The sequence below is a fragment of the Pristis pectinata genome, chromosome 7 (assembly GCF_009764475.1).
Source record: "Pristis pectinata isolate sPriPec2 chromosome 7, sPriPec2.1.pri, whole genome shotgun sequence".
NCBI lineage: Eukaryota > Metazoa > Chordata > Chondrichthyes > Rhinopristiformes > Pristidae > Pristis > Pristis pectinata.
The window spans coordinates 86,281,685-86,299,834 of NC_067411.1; the positions used below are offsets into that span (position 1 = coordinate 86,281,685).

Sequence of the window (18,150 nt, forward strand, 5' to 3'; positions counted from 1 at the left end):
TTGCAAGAAACCATTATTTCAAGGCAGTATAAATGTTCCCATTTATTAAATTATTCTTCACATAAGATAGAATGTTTGTAGAGCTGAGAAGCTGTCATGGGAAGGGGAAGCACAACATAATTGGAGAGTGTGAATAAAAATATGGGATTGGAATGTAAACAATGGCTAAAAACTTATACAATGATACAATATATGGCAGTTCAGCTAGTCTATGTTCCGTTTTATGATTTCCCTGTGTTTTATTTTCAATAGTTTATGCTTATCTGTCTATATTTATGTGGATTTAATTGCTTTTTGTGTTGAGAGTTGTATCAATTCTGTTAATGTGACATGTGGTAGGAACTCAGTGGCACTCTTGTTTAAAATTAAGGCGAACAGCTGTTTAGTTCATAGTCAGTGTTCTTTAAGTATTTCAGGCATGCCAATTAGGCTTTCTTGCTCATCAATGTTCCTTTGCCTCAGGAACTGTAAATGACATTAATAAGTTCAACATGTTTGTACTAACACATTTTCTGGTGCCTTTTAGATTGTTGGGAATCAAATGGCAGTGATATATCTATTTTTATTAAAGAAAATAGTTCAGAATCAGTTTGCCAACTTGTCAATACAGGCCAGTTTAAAGTACTTGAATCAGTAAGTCATTAAATATTATGAAATAAAAAGCAATAACTTTTTATGCTGCCATTGACTCTATAACAGGACCTCTAAATTTATGGCATCTGTTGAATCATAGTTTTTACATGTAATGCATTTCATTCCACTTTGCTTTTGTTTGTGGAGCTCCATGCCCTTTGCCCCCTTTCCGCTGATAGCCTGTCATATTAAGGTACAGATTAACACTGCTAAATAACAACAGAGATATTATGGATTTAAAGGGGAATGGAACATGGTATTGTGCAGACTTTAACCATTTTCAACCTCTACTAGCATCTATCCCAAAGCAAAAATAGTGAAAGTGATTAACAAAACATACTGACATACCGTCATTGAAAAGATATAATAAAATTAAATGGTTATACTTAACATTCCCTATTTTTAGGAAAAACTGAACTTAAAAGAATCCTTATTGTGAGATATTTTCATAAATCTGAAATGACTTCTGATTCATATTAAGTAACTTGAGATAATTTGAAGTAATTAAGTACACCTCAAAAGTACTTAATTGCAGAAAAAGCATTTTGGATATCACAACCTTGTGAAAAATGTTATATAAATGCTGGTTTCTGTAACTAATTCCTTGTCCTTTTAAGAAAAGAATAAGAATCTAAAATGTTATGAGATGCTATTAATCTAATTCTCCAGAAGTTTCCCTCAGTGGCTAATGTGTCAACCAATGTAATAACAGCCATAGAGAAGCAGTGTTTCTGACCTTCCATCAACTAGCTCAATGTGTTGAGTTGACTGGCTTTGTCCATTTTTCCATGAAGTAGGAAGAGGAATGCTGGCCAAGCTTCCTTTCCTGATATGATATCCATTGATTCTAGATAAGTGCTAAATAAGGATTTTCCTATCTGTAAGGAAGGGTTGCATGCCCTGTGAAAATGGATAAAGATGTTTAAAATCATGAAGAATTGATATAGAAAGAATGGAGAAAAATGACTAAACGATCAGTATTTCGAGCATCAGTACAGCAAGTGACACAAGGAAAATATTTTCGCAGCAAGGATTAAGGTTTGAATCCATGTCTGTCAGAATGCTGGGTACAGATTCAAGAGCAGCCTTCAAAAGGATAAATACTTGAAGGAGAAAATAATTGCGGGAATAAGGAAATGAGTAGCAGAATGGTGCAAATGAGGTTGCTCTTCAAAGCAGCTTCCAAATGACCTTCTGTACTGTATTACTCTACCACTCTAATAACCTATATAACTTTACTGCTTTTTCAACTTTCTTCTTCTACTTTCCCTTGTCTATCCTTTCTCTGTCTTTTCCTTTATTCTTTCATGTATTGGTTGACTAAAAAAGGATCTGCTGCCCATCCAGGCTGGAAACGAACTATCCACAGTCAAGGAGTCACCACCTTCCCTTGTCCTAGCTGTAAGCGTGACATAGATCTTGGAGAACGAGGCATCAGTGGTCTGTTCCGAAACTTTACCTTGGAAACGATTGTAGAGAGATACAGGCAAGCTGCTCGAGCCGCTGTGGCTATCATGTGCAACCTCTGCAAAGCACCCCCCAGCGAGGCCACAAAGAGTTGCATGGACTGCAAAGCGAGTTACTGTAATGAGTGCTTCAAACTTCACCATCCCTGGGGCACTCCAAAGGCTCAGCATGAGTATGTAGGACCAACCACCAACTTCCGACCCAAGGTATGCAGCTTCTTTTACGGTCTTATTTATAAAACATATTCCAGATAGGCATTCCCAGAAACCCATTTATATCATCAGACTTTCTTTTACAGGGGCATAATATGATTAGAAAAATAGTTCCAGAACACTTACTCTTTCTTTCAAAAGAATTCTTGTGAAGATATAAACATATAGTCCAATAACTTCTAACATATACTTTTAAAAATCATAATAAGAAAACAAAAGACATTAGTACTTAATTAATAATTAATTTGATGAGAGTCCAACACCGCAAGTTCAGCTGAACCAAAGAAAGAGATTGAATTAATAATCCAACAGAATCTGCTTCTCTAACTTACAGATCATGTAAAATTTGCGTAAAGATACACCTATACTTATCATATGTATATATGAATACCTAAATCTAGTCACAGTACAGAACATATATTTTATTACATTAACAGAATATGTTTTGATAATTAAGCTAAAGAGAAAACCTGTTTGAGTTGGTTGCATGTTTGAATTAATTTTCTTGCTTATTCATTCTGACACATGAAAATAGATCAACCAAAAAGTTAGCATTTCCCTTGAGGATACTAATATGATTCATTAAGTGAAAGTAACTTAAATATTGAGAGGAAATTGACTTCAAAGATGTGCTTCTTAAATGTTGTTACTTAATTCAACTCTCTAAATTTAAGAACCCCAATTGGATGGTCCAATCATTAATTTTACATAAACAGAAGACTAAGTTGAGGAATTATCAATATATAGCCTCCAGCCTTTCCTTTCCTTAAAAGGACATGATCTCTAATCAGACAAAGCCACATTCTGTCTGTCTTACAAATATAACACAAGTTATGGCATGATTATCATATGCACTGATGTACATGCGACAGATGTTCCAGTCACTTTACCCGCACTCATATATAACAGCTGCGCATTCCCTTAAGATTGTGAGCATGTCTCATGGAATGGATGAAGCGACAGAAACAAAAAAAGACACACTAGTTGAAAATATCTGTGAATTTTATTTTGAAACATGTTGTTTTATGTTTTCTATTTCCTTACAAGTTGAATTTCCAGTCTTTAGACCTCTGAGGCACACGTCCAGACCAGTAAATATAATGTAGAAGGGAAAAGGAAGCAGTAGATGAAGCCACAGAGAAAATACTGGATGAGATGCAAGGAGAAGAGACAGCAAAAGGAAAAGATGGAAAGAAGAAAATCAGGGAAAATTGAAAAGATGGGCAGCGAAGTGAATGAGAAGGACAGTGATTTCTTTGAATGGAAACAGAAACAAAGGGAATGGAAAGAGAGAGAACGAAGATGAAATGAAATAATGAATAAGAACAAACAATAAAGCAAAAGAGGGTAAAAAAGGAGAAAATGGGACAGAGTTTCAGAAGAAATTAGAAAGATAGAGGAGGAGTGACTATTGACCGATGTTCTTAAATACCAAAATGCAAAAAAGGACAATCTGCTCAGCAATAAAGAACGAGCTGCATAAGAAATGGTTCACAGGTGTAGTTTTAAGTTCACTAGGATGTTAACTGAGTAAGTGGCTGAAGTTCTGGATCCAGCACAGGTGATTCAAACCTGGAGCAATACACAAAAAAGTGCTGGAGGAACTCAGCGGGTCAGGCAGCGTCCGTGGAAGGGAAATAAACAGTCGATGTTTTGGACTGAGACCCTTCATCAGGACTGGAAAGGAAGAGGGCAGAAGCCAGAATAAGAAGGTGGGGGGAGGGGGAGGAGCACACGCAGGCAGGTGAGTTCAGGTGATAAGCGAATCCAGGTGAGAGGGGGGAAGGTAGGTGGGTGGGGGAGGGGGGAGTAGATGCAATAAGCTGAGAGGTGATAGGTAGAAGAGGCAAAGGGCTGAAGAAGAAGGAATCCGGTAGGAAAGGGCAGGAGACCATGGAATAAGGGATGGAGGAGGGGAGGGGAGGAGAAGAGAGGAGATGGGCAGGTCATCAAGGTTGGGGAAGGGAGCCACAGGAATAAGGGAAGACAAAGGAGTTTGGGGGGGGGAAGAAGAAAAAGAAAGGTGGGGTTACTGGAAGTTGGAGAAATCGATGTTGAGGCAAATCTGGAGATTGTTTCTCAATAAGAATTTTTACTGACTGGTACAAACCCTAGGATTATTATAATTGTCCTTTGTACACTCTTTTAAATGGGAAGTTGAAAGTGCGGACTAATTAAATTATTTCTGGAGCAAAATGTGGAGTCAAAATTGACAATGACCCATGTTTGGGTGCACAGCCCACAATGCCCAGAACAACCAGAGGAAAGCTCACTCACCAGAAAAAATGGGCCCCTGTGCTCGTTTGCAGTGGATGTTGGCTCTGCCATGTTCCTAGAGGTAGCTCACTCACTTCAAGAGGATAAATTTCAATATGACCACCTTGCTGACTCTGGCCTTGAGGTCAGTGCTGGGAGGGATAAGGTGTAATATGACGTGGATGGGAGGGAGGTGGGAGTTGTGGGGTTGCTGGTGGGTGTGTGATTGCATCTGCCATTGGCTCTTGGAGAGCTGTACGTGTAGGAAGAGGACTCCTGCTCTACTTGGCCCCACATTTAACATGAAACAAATTTATTCAATGAAAGCTACCACCAAATATCTCTCCATGCAGTTCAATGGAGGAAGCCTAATGTGGGTTTAAGCCCTTTCATTTGATGCCCATTTTAGGGGTTTGCAAGAAAATAATTGGGTGGCCACCATGTGCTTGGAATGGGCTGGTAGGTGTTGGGTGTTAGGATTTTTTCACCAGTGACGTAGGGATGTGGTATCAAATATGAAGTACTTTCGTTCTGAATGATGGGTACTTTCATTCTGATGTCCAAGTTTTCCTGCTATGTGTTTAATTAGTGATTGAACACAAATTGGAAAATGATGGAAGCAGGGAATCTTCCAGCACACTGAATGACATTGACACTGGATTTTGGAACGTTCCCAGTCATGGGGGTTCTTGCTCTTTCAAAAGTGTTGTAGAGTACAGAAATATGTGTTGGCACTGTGTGAGTTATACAACATGAATTATCCTGTTGATTTTGGAATGAAAACAGTTTTAATGTCTTTTTATTCTTTCCCCCAATGTCCCCTTCCCCTCACAACTCCACCTTGACCCCTTTACCCACATCACCCCATACCTATCCCTGACCCTCCACACCCAACCCTCCAATCCCCTCCCAAATACCACTAGGTTTTGATGTGTCCTGAGCACGAAATGGAAAAAGTGACCATGTACTGTGAGGTATGCAGGAGGCCCGTGTGTCACCTCTGTAAGCTTGGTGGGTCACATGCCAACCACAAAGTCACTTCTATGAGCAGTGCCTACAAAGTCCTCAAGGTAGGTTATGTTAAAACATAAGAGCTAGTGACTACTTTCATTTTCAAAGACATTCATTATGTTCTCAAATATCAGGACATCAAAATACTCCAATATATTCCTCTCCCACAAGTCTTGTACACAGTTGAATCTTAAATTCTTAATGACATTAATGTATCAGTGACTTGCTTGTTTCCTGGCCTCATTCTTTCTCTGTTTACTCTTTTATGTATATTTGGTTTCATTAATTTTCAGATTTGTTCACTGCTTTGTTTATGTGTAAATTGAGATATTGAGGATCTGTTGACAGCTGGTGCGGTTTGAATGGTGTTCTCTGGTTTCATCCTGCAGTACGTTTTGTTGTCATGCCAACAGGAGAAGCTGTCTAAGAGTATTGGTTACCTCATCAGCAAAGAGGACCAAGTGAAAGCTCAGATCTTTCAACTGGAACACATGATTGACCAGACAGAGGTAGGAATGGCAGTTATTCATAGCCTGTCATTAGGTTTAACACAATGCAATGCAATATAAGAACAAGGAGGGTTTTTTTTCTTGGGAGTTATGCCAGTGAGAAAATGAATGTACCCAAACTGTTAACCAGAAGTTGTAATAGATTGGTGGGGCCCAACATGTTAAAGATGTGGCTGAAGCATTCACAATTGTTTTCATCCAGAAGTGGTGAACAGATGAGGACCCCACCATCACAGAAGCCCGTCTTCATCCAATTCAATTCCCTTGAAGTTATATCAAGAAGCAACAGAGATTATTGGATACGGCAATGGCGATGGGACCGGACCACATTCCAAGTGTGGTATCAAAAAGCTACACTCTGGAATAAGCTGTGCCTCTGGCCAAGTCGTTCTAGTACATTTGTTATAATACATCTACCCAATAATGTGGTATATTGCCCAGGTATTTCTTGTTCACAAAAAAGTAGGATAAATCTAATCTGGCTAATTAGCATCCAATCAGTTGACATTTAATTTTCAGCAAAGAGTCAGAAGTTATTGATCAACAACGTAATCAAATGGCACTTACTCACCAATAACCTCTCACCGATGCCCAGTTTGGGTTTTGCCAGGAACACTCAGCTCCAGACCTAAGAATTCAGCTCAAACATGAACCAAAGCTGAACTCCAGAGATGTGGTGAGAGTGACTGCACTTGACATCAAGGGAGCATTTGACCAGGTGAGGCGCCAAGGTGCCCTGGTAAAACTGGTCAATGTGTATCAAAGGGAAAACATCCCAATGGTTAGTGTCATACCTCTCCCAAATGAAGATGGCTGTGGTTGTCAGAGATGAATCAACCCAGCCCCAGGGCATCAGTGCAGGAGTCCATAGGGCAGTGTCCTTGGCCCAAACATCTACAATTGCTACATCAATGACCTTCCTTACATCTTAAGTTCAGAAGTGTGGAAGTTCATTGATGGTTGCACAATCATCAATTCCATTCGCAATTCCTCAGCTAATGAAGCAGTCTATGCCTGCATGCAACATGACGTAGACAACAATCAAGCATGGGCTGATAAGCGGCAAGTAACATTCATACCAAAGTACCAGCCAATGACCATTTCCAACAAGGGAGAGTCAAACTACCTACCCTTGACATCCGATAGCATTACCATTGCTGAATCTCCCACCATCAATATTCTAGGGGCTGGGGTCATCATTGACTAGAAACTTAGCTGGACCCCACATACATACGGTGTGCTACGTAGGCAGGTTAGAGGCTAGGTATCAAGTCAAGTCAAATGAATCACCTCCTGACATTCCCCCTCGCAAGTCCTTTCCATCGTCTAGAAGAGATGTTAACAATGTGATGGAATATTCTGCACTTGCCTGATGTGGTAAATCTCCAACAGCTCAACGTCATCCAGGATAAGACAGTCTATCCTATCACCCCCCCCCCCCCCCCCAAATGTTCATTCTTTCTATAAACTGATTCCCAGTGGTTGCAGTGTGCACATCTACAAAATATACTGCAATTATTCACTGAGGCTACTCCAACAGCACTTCCCAAATCCATGACCTCTACCACAGAGGTCAAAGGTAGGAGGTGCTTAGGAACATCACCTCCTGCACGTTCCATGACTAGGAACTATGTAGCCGCTCCTTCATCATCACTGGCTCCAAATCATAGATCCCCTTACCCTATAGCACTGGGATTAAATGTGAATGTAGGTGGTATTTGCAGACGGCGTGAAAGTTAGTGGTGTTGTTGGTAGGACAATATTGATCAGTTGGTAAGGTGGACAGACCACAAGCAGGTGGATTTTAATCCCAGTAAGTGTGAGGTGATGCAGTTTGGGAGGATTAATAAGGCGAGGACATATAGAATAAATGGTAGGGCCCTAGGGAGTATTGCAGAACAAAAGGCATTTTCGTGTACAAGTCCTACGATCCACAAAGGTGGCAGTGCAGCTAGGTAAAGTGCTTAAGAAGGCATAAAAGATACTGGACTTCTTTAGCTGGGTCAAAAACATAAGAGCCAAGAGATTATGATAAGACAGATAAGATATCTTTATTAGTCACATGTACACGAAACACACAGTGAAATGCAACTTTTTGTGTCAAGTGTTCTGGGGGCAGCCTGCAAGTGTCACCAAACTTCCTGCGCCAACATAGCATGCCCACAACTTCCTAACCCGTACGTCTTTGGAATGTGGGAGGAAACCAGAGCACTCAGAGGAAACCCATGCAGACACGGGGAGAACATACAATCTCCTTACAGACAGCAGCCGGAATTGAACCTGGGTCGCTGGCACTGTAATAGCGTTATGCTAATCGCTACACTACCGTGCCTGCCCCATATTATTCCACATTGGCTGGGCCACAGATGGAGGATTGTGTGCAGTTCTGGTCACCATGCTGCATATGATTGAACTGGAGACGGTGCAGAAGAGATTCACCAGGATAATGCCTGAGACAGAGTATCTTGGCTGTGAGGAGAGACTGGATGGGCTGTGTTTGTTTTTCTTGGAGAGAAGGAAGCCAAAGGGGCTTGACTGAGGTGTACAATGGCAAAAGTAGGGCAGAGAGTAGGAAACTTTTCCCCACAGCAGATGTGTCTAAAACTGTAGGGCATAGATTTAGGGTATGGGGCAAGAAATTTATAGTGGATCTGAGCAAGAATTATTTCATCCAGAGGGTGGTTGGAATCTGGAACGCACTGTCTGAGTGGGTGCTGGAGGTAGAGACTCTCGCAGCATTTATAAAGCATCTAGAAGTGCAAATGATTGCCAAGGCATGGAAGGCTATGGGCCAAGTGCTAGTTAATGGGATTAGTATAGATAGGTACTTGTTGGTTGGCTTGGAGACAGTGGGCTGAAGGGCCTGTTCTTGTGCTCTAGACTCTATGACTGCAGTGTTTTAAGGCATCTTACCACTATCTTCTCAAGGGTAGTTAGGGATCAGTAATATATGGTGGCTTTGCCAGCAATTCTCAGATCCAGGAAATGAATGAATAAAAAGAAATATTCATATCATTTCAATTCAAAATTTAAAATGGAAGTGAGGGAAAAAACGGAAAATCTCGATAAGACACAAATGAGACTGATGATGCTGGAAATCTGGAGCAACACACAAAATGCTGGAGGAACTCAGCAGGTCAGACATCATCTACGGAAGGAAATGAACAGTCAGCCTTTCGGGCCAAGACCCTTCACCAGGAATGGTGAAATCTTGATAAGAACTGCTTGCCAGAAATATATTGGGCCACCGTGTGTAATCACAGGGGGTTTGGGGGAGTGGAAAGAGTAAATTGGACAGAAAAATTTGCAACAGATTAGTAGCATGATAACAGACAAGAATATTTTTCCTTCATATGTTTCAGTAGCAAACTGGATACATAGCAAGTCATCTATTAAGTGGATTAATGTTTCGTATGACCTACTTGCTATTTGTAATGACTCCCTTATCAAACTAGACCCAATGAAGGGATATAGGCTCAGGAGAGGTTAATTAGCTCTTCAGATCTGTTCCACCATTCAAGGAGATCATGACTGAGCTGTGTCCCAACTCATTTACTTGCCTTTGTTCCGTACCCCTCTATAACTTCGGTTAACAAAAATTTTAGATTAAAAATCAATAGATGATGTTGCATCAATTTATAGAAGACAGTCCCAAATTTTCTTTGGGTTTTACATGTGGAAAACTTCACTCATGAAAGGTCTGCTTAGATTTTGCCTCCTTGTCCTAGATTCCTAAATCAATTGATATCTTTCAATTACCTTTCATGCCCTAGAAACTTCAGTAAAATAAGACATCTTTATTAGTCACATGTACATCGAAACACACAGTGAAATGCATCTTTTGCGTAGAGTGTTCTGGGGGCAGCCCGCAAGTGTCGCCACGCTTCTGGCACCAACATAGCATGCCCACAACTTCCTAACCCATACACCTTTGGAATTAGGGAGGAAACCGGAGCACCCGGAGGAAACCCATGCAGTCACGGGGAGAACGTACAAACTCCTTACAGACAGCGGCGGGAATTGAACCCAAGTCACTGACGCTGTAATAGCGTCGCGCTAACCACTACATTACTGTGCCTGTTGGAGCCAGAAGCGCGGCGACACTTGCGGGCGGCCCCCAGAACACTCTACTCAAAAGATGCATTTCACTGTGTGTTTCAATGTACATGTGACTAATAAAGAAATCTGGCCTTATTTTACTGAAATTTCTAGGGCCTGAAGGGTAATTGAAAAATTTCCATTGATTTGGGAACCTAGGACGAGGAGGCAAAATCTAAGCAAACCTTTCATGAGTGAAGTTCAGAAACACTTTCACTCTTAGTCTTCTAACTTATAGAGAAAGCAACCATAGTTTGTGTAAACTCTACTCGTCATTGAACTCTCAGAGACAAGGTAATATTTTAAATCTGTTACGTTCCTCCATGACCATCATATTTGTATTAAACTGCAGTGTCAGAACTGCACATATTACTCCAAGCATCTCTAACTATGGCTTTGTGTAGATGTTACATAATTTCTGCTTCCTTGTAATTGCTTACAGATGCTTTGGTGTCAATCTGCTATATGACCCTGAGTTCCTACATCAGACCCAACCTTAACTCATAAATTCACCTTATAAATTCTCCATAGTGCCCCGTTCTACTCTCCAGACCTGGCCTTCCAGTATTCATTTACTCTCTTTCCGACTGCAATTCCACCCACAGAATACTCAGTTGAAGCTGACCTGAAGTAACTAATGCGATTATCCCCCTGCCCCGGATCGATTTGGTTGAAGCTCTGTTGTCAATGTTGTTCCCTCATAAGTGGATTAATTCTAAATTTTCTTTTGCAAAAAAACACTAACAATTGTGTATTCTACACTGTAGGACTTGCTGGGCTCATATCGATAGTCTGTGGTTGGCTGTTTTGACTCCCAATCTTGAGATAACCATAAGATTAAACAGGAATTACAACCTGCAGTTAAGGCCCTTTAGCTCAACCAGTCATGCACAATTAGGCAGCCGCTGTGTTCCGGTTTCCTTTATTCACAACTGTTTCAATCACCAACCTGAAATGTTGGGAGTTAATTTTTCCTCCCTGGAGATACTGCAGCCTAAACAAGGGCCATCTTATGTGGGAGCCTCAGCTGAATTTGCAGCCAAGCCTCATTGCCGACTTGGTAGGTGAACGGTGCATCTGGGCCAGCTAGGCCTATGGAAACCTGCAAAGTATTAACCAATGTACACATCACCCTGATTCAAATCCCTACAGTTTAAGCCTAGAGGCCCAGTCACCAGTATCCTGCTTCCAGGAAAATGGCTAGTGGGCCGGTGATGTCATGAGGTTTGCATATTCAAAACTGTGCCTTACTCATTTCAGATAGCTGCAAGTCACAATTACCTTTGGCCAGGTTAGGGCGAGAACAAAGTGGGTTAGTTCCACTCTTCCATTGAGAATGGAAGATGAGGCTGCACCCATTTCTCCTTCAACTGCTAATTCTGGCAGTAGGCTTCACAATGTCACAGTGCTCTGCCCCGAGAAATAAAGTTTCATCCAAATGTAAATCTAAAGCTATATTTGAAGTTGTACCTCTCTCATTCATTCCAAACATTCTCTATATCCTTCCTGTGGTCTAGAGTACAAAATTGCATACAATTCACCAACTGTGTTCCTACTGAAATTTTTGGATACGTTCAGCATTACATTTTGACCATCATGGGTATTAGCTGGGAACTCAGTAGAAAAAAATACATACAAGTCTGCAGGAGCAGGAGGAGGGAGCAAGGAGAAATTCTAGAGACGTGGAACTGGGCCTTCATACATCGGATTCTGCCTGCATTAACTAGATGTGGGTGGAGGCTGCTGAGTGACGAAATACCATCTGGCGACTGAGTTATCTTTATAATTTTAAAAAACAGCAGGTTTTGAGGTAAAAAGCCGCTGAATGGAGTCACAAAATTAGTGACATTGTTTGTATTTTGATACATGCCATACTAAAATTAAATCCTAGAACAGTACCCAACTTCAATATGTTGAGTAATTGTAGTTCATTTAGAACTATTACTGTTTTGTTAAAGCAACACCAGGTTTCATGTTAGTAACTGAACAGATGAAAAACACGATGATGCTGGAGGAACTCAGCAGGCCAGGCAGCATCTGTGGAGAAAAGCAGGCGGTCAACGTTTCGGGTCAGGACCCTTAGAAGAAGCGTTCCTGACCTGAAACGTTGACTGCCTGCTTTTCTTCAAGGATGCTGCCAGGCCTGCTGAGTTCCTCCAGCATCATTGTGTTTTTCATCTAGATTCTAGCATCTGCAGTCCTTTGTTTCTCTAGGAACTGAACAGCTTTGTTACACATGAATAATCTTCATCACTTTCTTAGGCAGTCCCATAGGATCAAACATGACTTGCTTCCACTCCTGTCTGTGGGTTCTGAAGTGGCTAATGAAGTCAATGTGGGATCCACAGTCCTAACCGCAGATGGAGCAGATTGTGAAGGGGAGGAGGGTAGTTTGAGGGAGGTGCATTCCTTCTGTTGTTTTACATTAGGTTTCCATGTACTCCTGATGAATGGATTGGAGATTCTCATCCTGAATGCTCCTTCTCCATTATGAACAGTTATCAGCCGGGGGTTCTCAAGAGTCATTGGGGGTGTTCTACTATGTCAGGGAGCATTTGAGAATATCCTTGAATTATTTCCATTATTATTTCCTTTGTAATCTCCTGCTGCGATATAACTCAACGTAATGCGTCCGTTTTGGTAACCTGGTGTCAAGCACGTGAGTAGTGTGGCCTATCCACCGAAGCCAACTGAGTGTACTTGGAGCCTTGTTGCTGAGATGGTGGGCTGGGAGAGGACGCTGATGTTGGTTCACTTGTCTTGCCTGTGGATTTGTAGGATTTTTTAGTAGTTCCAGTGTTTTGAATTGCCTGGTGGTGGCTGCTAATGATGGAGGAGTTCATGAAGGCAGAGATCAGTGTTGCTCCATGGACTTTGTGACAATGTTATCCATTTTGATAGAAAAGAAACAGACATACTATTATATTTTAAAATGGTGAGAGTTTGGGAAATGTTGATACATTATCATTGGACCAAGGTTTCCTTCTACATGTAGGTGCAGAAGGCAATTAGAAAGGGAAATAATATATTTACTTTTACTACTATGGGATTCAAATTCAAGAATCTTAATACAATTACATAGGGCCTTTGTGAGAACAGGTCGAGAATATTACAAACAGTTTGAGTTTCTCTACCTAAAAAAGGTACAATTAATTTCGAGGAAGAGCAGTGAAGATTCACCGGACTGCTTCCGAGGATGGCAGTTCTATTATATGCAAAGAGATTGCGTAGGCTAGGAGTTTAGAAGAATAAGAGGTGACCTTATTGATACAATTATAAAGAAAATTCTTAGAAGGTTGGACAGAATAGATGTGTGGAGTCCAGAACTAGAGGTCTCAAAGTCAAGGGTAGGCCAGCTAGGACTGAAATGAGGAGACGTTTCTTCACTCAGAGGATGGATAACCTTTGAAATTTTCTACCCGAGAGGTTGGAGAGGCTTCAGCATTGATTGTATTCAAAACTGAGATTGATAGATTTCTGGAAGTTAGAGGAATCAAGAGATGCGACGAACAAGCAGGAAAATGGAAGTTGAAATAGAAGGTCAATCTTATTGAATGGTAGATCAGGCTCAGTGGCCCGAATGGTCTACTCCTGCTCTTATTTCTCATGTTTTCATTTCACTGGATATTTAATTATGCTTGGGGAATTCAAGACTAAAAATATTAATAAAACATACCGATTGAAATGTAATTTATTTATGAAAATTCCCTTTCCAACAACAGAACTCAAGAGGTGGAAGGAGTATCCAGTGAGCACCATGAGCCTGATCTGTCATTAAATGTCATGGCTAATCCCCATATATTCTGAATCCCTTTGTGTCCAAAAACGTATCAAATCTCAACATTGAGTATACTCAATTACTGTTGACTGTTTATTTCCCTCCATGGATGCTGCCTGACCTGCTGAGTTCCCCTAGCACTTTTTGTGTATTGCTCCAGATACATCCAGCATCTGCAGAATTTATTGTGTCTGAATTACTAAACATTCACAACCATCTGGGGTAGAACATTTCAAAGATTTGCAACATCAATAACTAAAGTTTCATTTATTCTTAAAGTTGACCCAACAGCACTGACCTGATTGTGGAAATTCTAAATCTGGTTTCTAAAGCACAGATGTAGATGGTTAAATTTACGAAATGTATGTTGCACACCATGCTTTTTGGAATTATTACTTTATACCCATTTTGAATGCTTTGCTAAAGTTCCGCAGAATTCCTTGCAGGATAACCAGGAGTATTTATGAAGTGAAAGGGATAAATGGGTCTGTTGTGCAATGTGTTTTTCTTCCACGTAATGGAGCCAACTGGAAAGTAAAGACAGGTCTGCTTGCCGGCTGGGATGGGGGAGTCTTCGTGGAGAGATCAACTCAGACACAAGTTTTCTTGTTAGATTCAGTAATAGATCCAAAAAGTTGGAAAGTGTGTTAATGTTTAATGGCTTGATACGGGTTTGGGGTTAATGCGAGTTAGCTGCACTCTTCATCATATCCTTATAGATTAGTGACTCAGAGAAGAAATGATCTTTTCTAATATTTTGCCCTGACATTCCTCCCTTCAGTTTGTGCTCATCTACAGCTGTATTTTTTCCATTTATTCTTTCTTGGGATGTGGATGTTGCTGACCACACAATATTTGTCCTCCGTTCCCACTCAGCCCTGAACGGAGGAGGCAGCCGAAAGTCAGCCGCATTGGTGGATCTGGCCAGGTCAAATACAGTCAATAGATTTTAATCCTCGAAGGACATTAGTGAACCAGATGCTTTTTTTAAAACAACTATTCAGTCCTTTCATGGTTATCATTACTGTTTACTTTCTATCGGTTAAACATAATTTTATTTTAAGAACTTTTTTGAAATAATTTTTATTTCATTTATTGAAATATGTTTCTGAATCAGAGATATCTGAAAACTTATAAGTGCCATTGACAGCAGCAAGCTGTCAGAAGCCAAAGGGCAGGGGATCAGTATCTGCCGGGTCACTAATCCACTTCATGGTGTCCAGAGAGCAATGAGGTCTGAGGACATTTAGATGCACAGAAGCACCTGAAGTAAGGGCACTCACGGGGACTGTGCAGGAGGTGAGAATGAAGAGGAAGCCAGACTGAGCAGAATCTGGCTCAATATCTCCAGATGCACCTTGGTGTCAGATGTTTAATGCTCCCGTACACATTTTAATGTACTAATTGTACCAGGCAAATACAAGTTGTTATTTGCTGTACGTTCTCCCTGTGTCTGTGTGGGTTTCCTCTGGGTGCTCCGATCTCCTCCCACATTCCAAAGACGTATGGGTTAGGAAGTTGTGGGCATGCTATGTTGGCGCCGGAAGCGTGGCAACATCTGAGGGCTGGCCCCAGAACACTACGTAAAAGATGCATTTCACTGTGTGTTTCGATATACATGTGACTAATAAAGGTATCTTATCTTATCTATTGTTTTTCAAACACTGAAAAATTTATGTTCTATAATGCCACTTCTACCAAAATGTATGTTTTCACATTTATATACATTATATTCCATTTCCCCTTTCATTTAGCAGTTCTATATCTCTTTAAAGCCTCTCTGCATCCACAGCCCACACTGCCACCAGGGTTGTATCATCAGCAAACTTGAACACATTACACTTGAGCACCTCATTCAAATCATCGATAAAGATTGTGAACAAATGAGGCACCAGTGCCAACACATGTGACACCACTGATCATAGCTTCCTAACACAAAAATGACTCTTTCATTTCTACTATCATTTTTCTATTCATTAACCATTTCTCAATCCACACCAGTATTACTCCCAATGTCATATTTTCTAACTTTGCTTAGTAATTTCTCATATGCACCTTTTTGAAGGCATCCAGAATGTCCAAATGCACTACATCAACTGGTTACCCTTATCTGCTTGTTGGATCCTCAAAAATCATTCCCCTTTCTATTATTATTTCCCTAGTGCCCTGTTGGCACTTCATTAATAATGGATTTCAGTATTTTCCCTTCTAATGTCACGCTAATTGCCTTTAGTTCTCTGTTCGTCTCAGCCTCCTTTCTTATACTGTCTGCTATCGTCCAATCTGTGGGAACTATTCTAGAATCTATGAGATTTTGGAAGATGACAGGCAATGTATCCTTTATTTCCATAGCCCTCTCCTTCAAAACTTAGATGTAGATTATCAGCTCCTGGGGATTTATCTGCTTTTCAGTCCTATTAATTTCTCCAGTGCTAGTTTTATTTCCACTAATGCTCTTTTTTTTTGTGTTCCTCATTTACTCTGAACCTGCAGTCTTCCATAATTTCCAGGAGGTTGTTTTTGCCTTCTTTTGACTTTTCTGCCATTTCTTTATTTACCAGTGGAATTTCTCTTTTCTCAATATTAAGCGACAAGTGCTAACTTTTGGTATCTCTTCATTTTCACGTTTCTCTAAAAGCTCAAACAATTTATTACTATGTTTCTCACTAGCTTACTTGGTATACTATTCTCCCTTTCCTTATCAATGTCTTGATCCCCCTTTTCCAAATTCTCAGGTTTACTGCTCTTTTGGCAAAGTTATAAGCCTTTTCCTTTGATGTAATACTAAGCCACGGCTGGATCAGTTTTCTTTTTGGCATTTTTTTGCCCCAATGTGATATATTACTTGTAAAGCATATTCTTTAAGTGTTAGTCACTGCTAGTTTACTATCATACCTTATAATCACTTTCCATTCTACTATAGTCAGTTGACACCGTATATCTTTGTGATGTACTGTTTTCACGTTTAAGACCCTGGTTTCAGATTGAACTAAGTAACTTTCATTCTTTATATAAAATTCTATGATATTATAATTACTGTTCTCTGAAGGCCCTGTAGCTATCAGATCATGAATTAATCATTTCTCATTACACAATACTAGATATAAAATAGCCAGTTTTTAGTTGGTTCGGAAACATACTGATCCAGAAAACCATCTCCTATGCACACTATAAATTCATTCTGTACATGATTATTCCTAATTTACATGTAATGAGCATAAATACTAACATGGACCTGTCGAGTCAAAAGGCCTGGTTTTGTATTTTATGTAAATACTATGCAATACTGTGTAAAAAATTTTCTTTCTTATAATCTTTCATTGTGCTGTACATAGGATTCTCAACAACTGTTTCTTGTACCTGCCCAAATTTCCAACTGACTCATTGAATAATTATGCAAATAGCTGACCTAAAACATTTGAGTACTTTTTGCATCTTATGTACCTACTACAATTTGCTGTATATGTTTTTAGAAGGGAAATGCATGATATTTTAGGAGTCGCCCTGTAGATCTTTTATACTAACTTTGCAAATAAATCAGTATTAAAAGTACCAACTTAATTCACCCACCTCCCCAATCCATAAGTGGGGTGCAAGGGAGCAACACCATTCTGCACATGACTGAGAAGGATGTGTGGTCTAATTTCCAGAATTATGTGAAATGAGCCACAAATATTGTTTACATATTTCATTCTGGGAAAGAAAACAGTTCAATTGAATTTGTAGGCATGTCACTTTTGGTTATTATTCTGATATAACTGGGGTTTAATTCCTTCTTTTAAGAAAACAAGTTAAACACTTCTTTGATCTGAAATGCACGGCATTTAATAATAGCATCATTTATTATTGAACTATGCAATTGTCAGAAAGGGCAGACATTATAATTTTCCTCATATTTGACAGGCAAATCAAGAATGTTGGTTTCCTATGTTCTTCCTGGCTGAGTTCTAGTCTCATTTATCATTCATTGTATTTGGCTGTTTCTTATTCCCCATTACTGATGTGCCACCATGTCAGGAACATGCAAGCTGCATAACGGTTTGGCAATGACAAAATGAACCTTCACAAAATGGTAAACTTTACAACAGTGGTGCACAACATTTTCTGAGAGAGGCCAGATTATCAACCCAAATCACTTCAGAGAGCCACTCACTTAAAACATACTTTAGTTTAACCAGGCAAGAAT

General features: G+C 40.1%; 1 protein-coding gene across 4 annotated transcripts in view; it reads left to right on the forward strand.

Annotated features, from left to right (window-relative positions):
- trim36 (tripartite motif containing 36) overlaps positions 1–18,150 on the forward strand; it is an 86,033-nt gene that overhangs the window by 17,067 nt on the left and 50,816 nt on the right. For 2 of the 4 annotated variants that reach the window (XM_052019458.1, XM_052019456.1), the window contains 3 exons: positions 1,981–2,306; positions 5,492–5,638; positions 5,993–6,088. In XM_052019458.1, the coding sequence (XP_051875418.1) occupies positions 1,981–2,306; positions 5,492–5,638; positions 5,993–6,088 (569 nt within the window). Of the gene's footprint in view, positions 1–1,980; positions 2,307–5,491; positions 5,639–5,968; positions 6,089–18,150 lie in introns of all 4 variants that reach the window. The other 2 variants (XM_052019455.1, XM_052019457.1) reach the window with 1 other exon arrangement.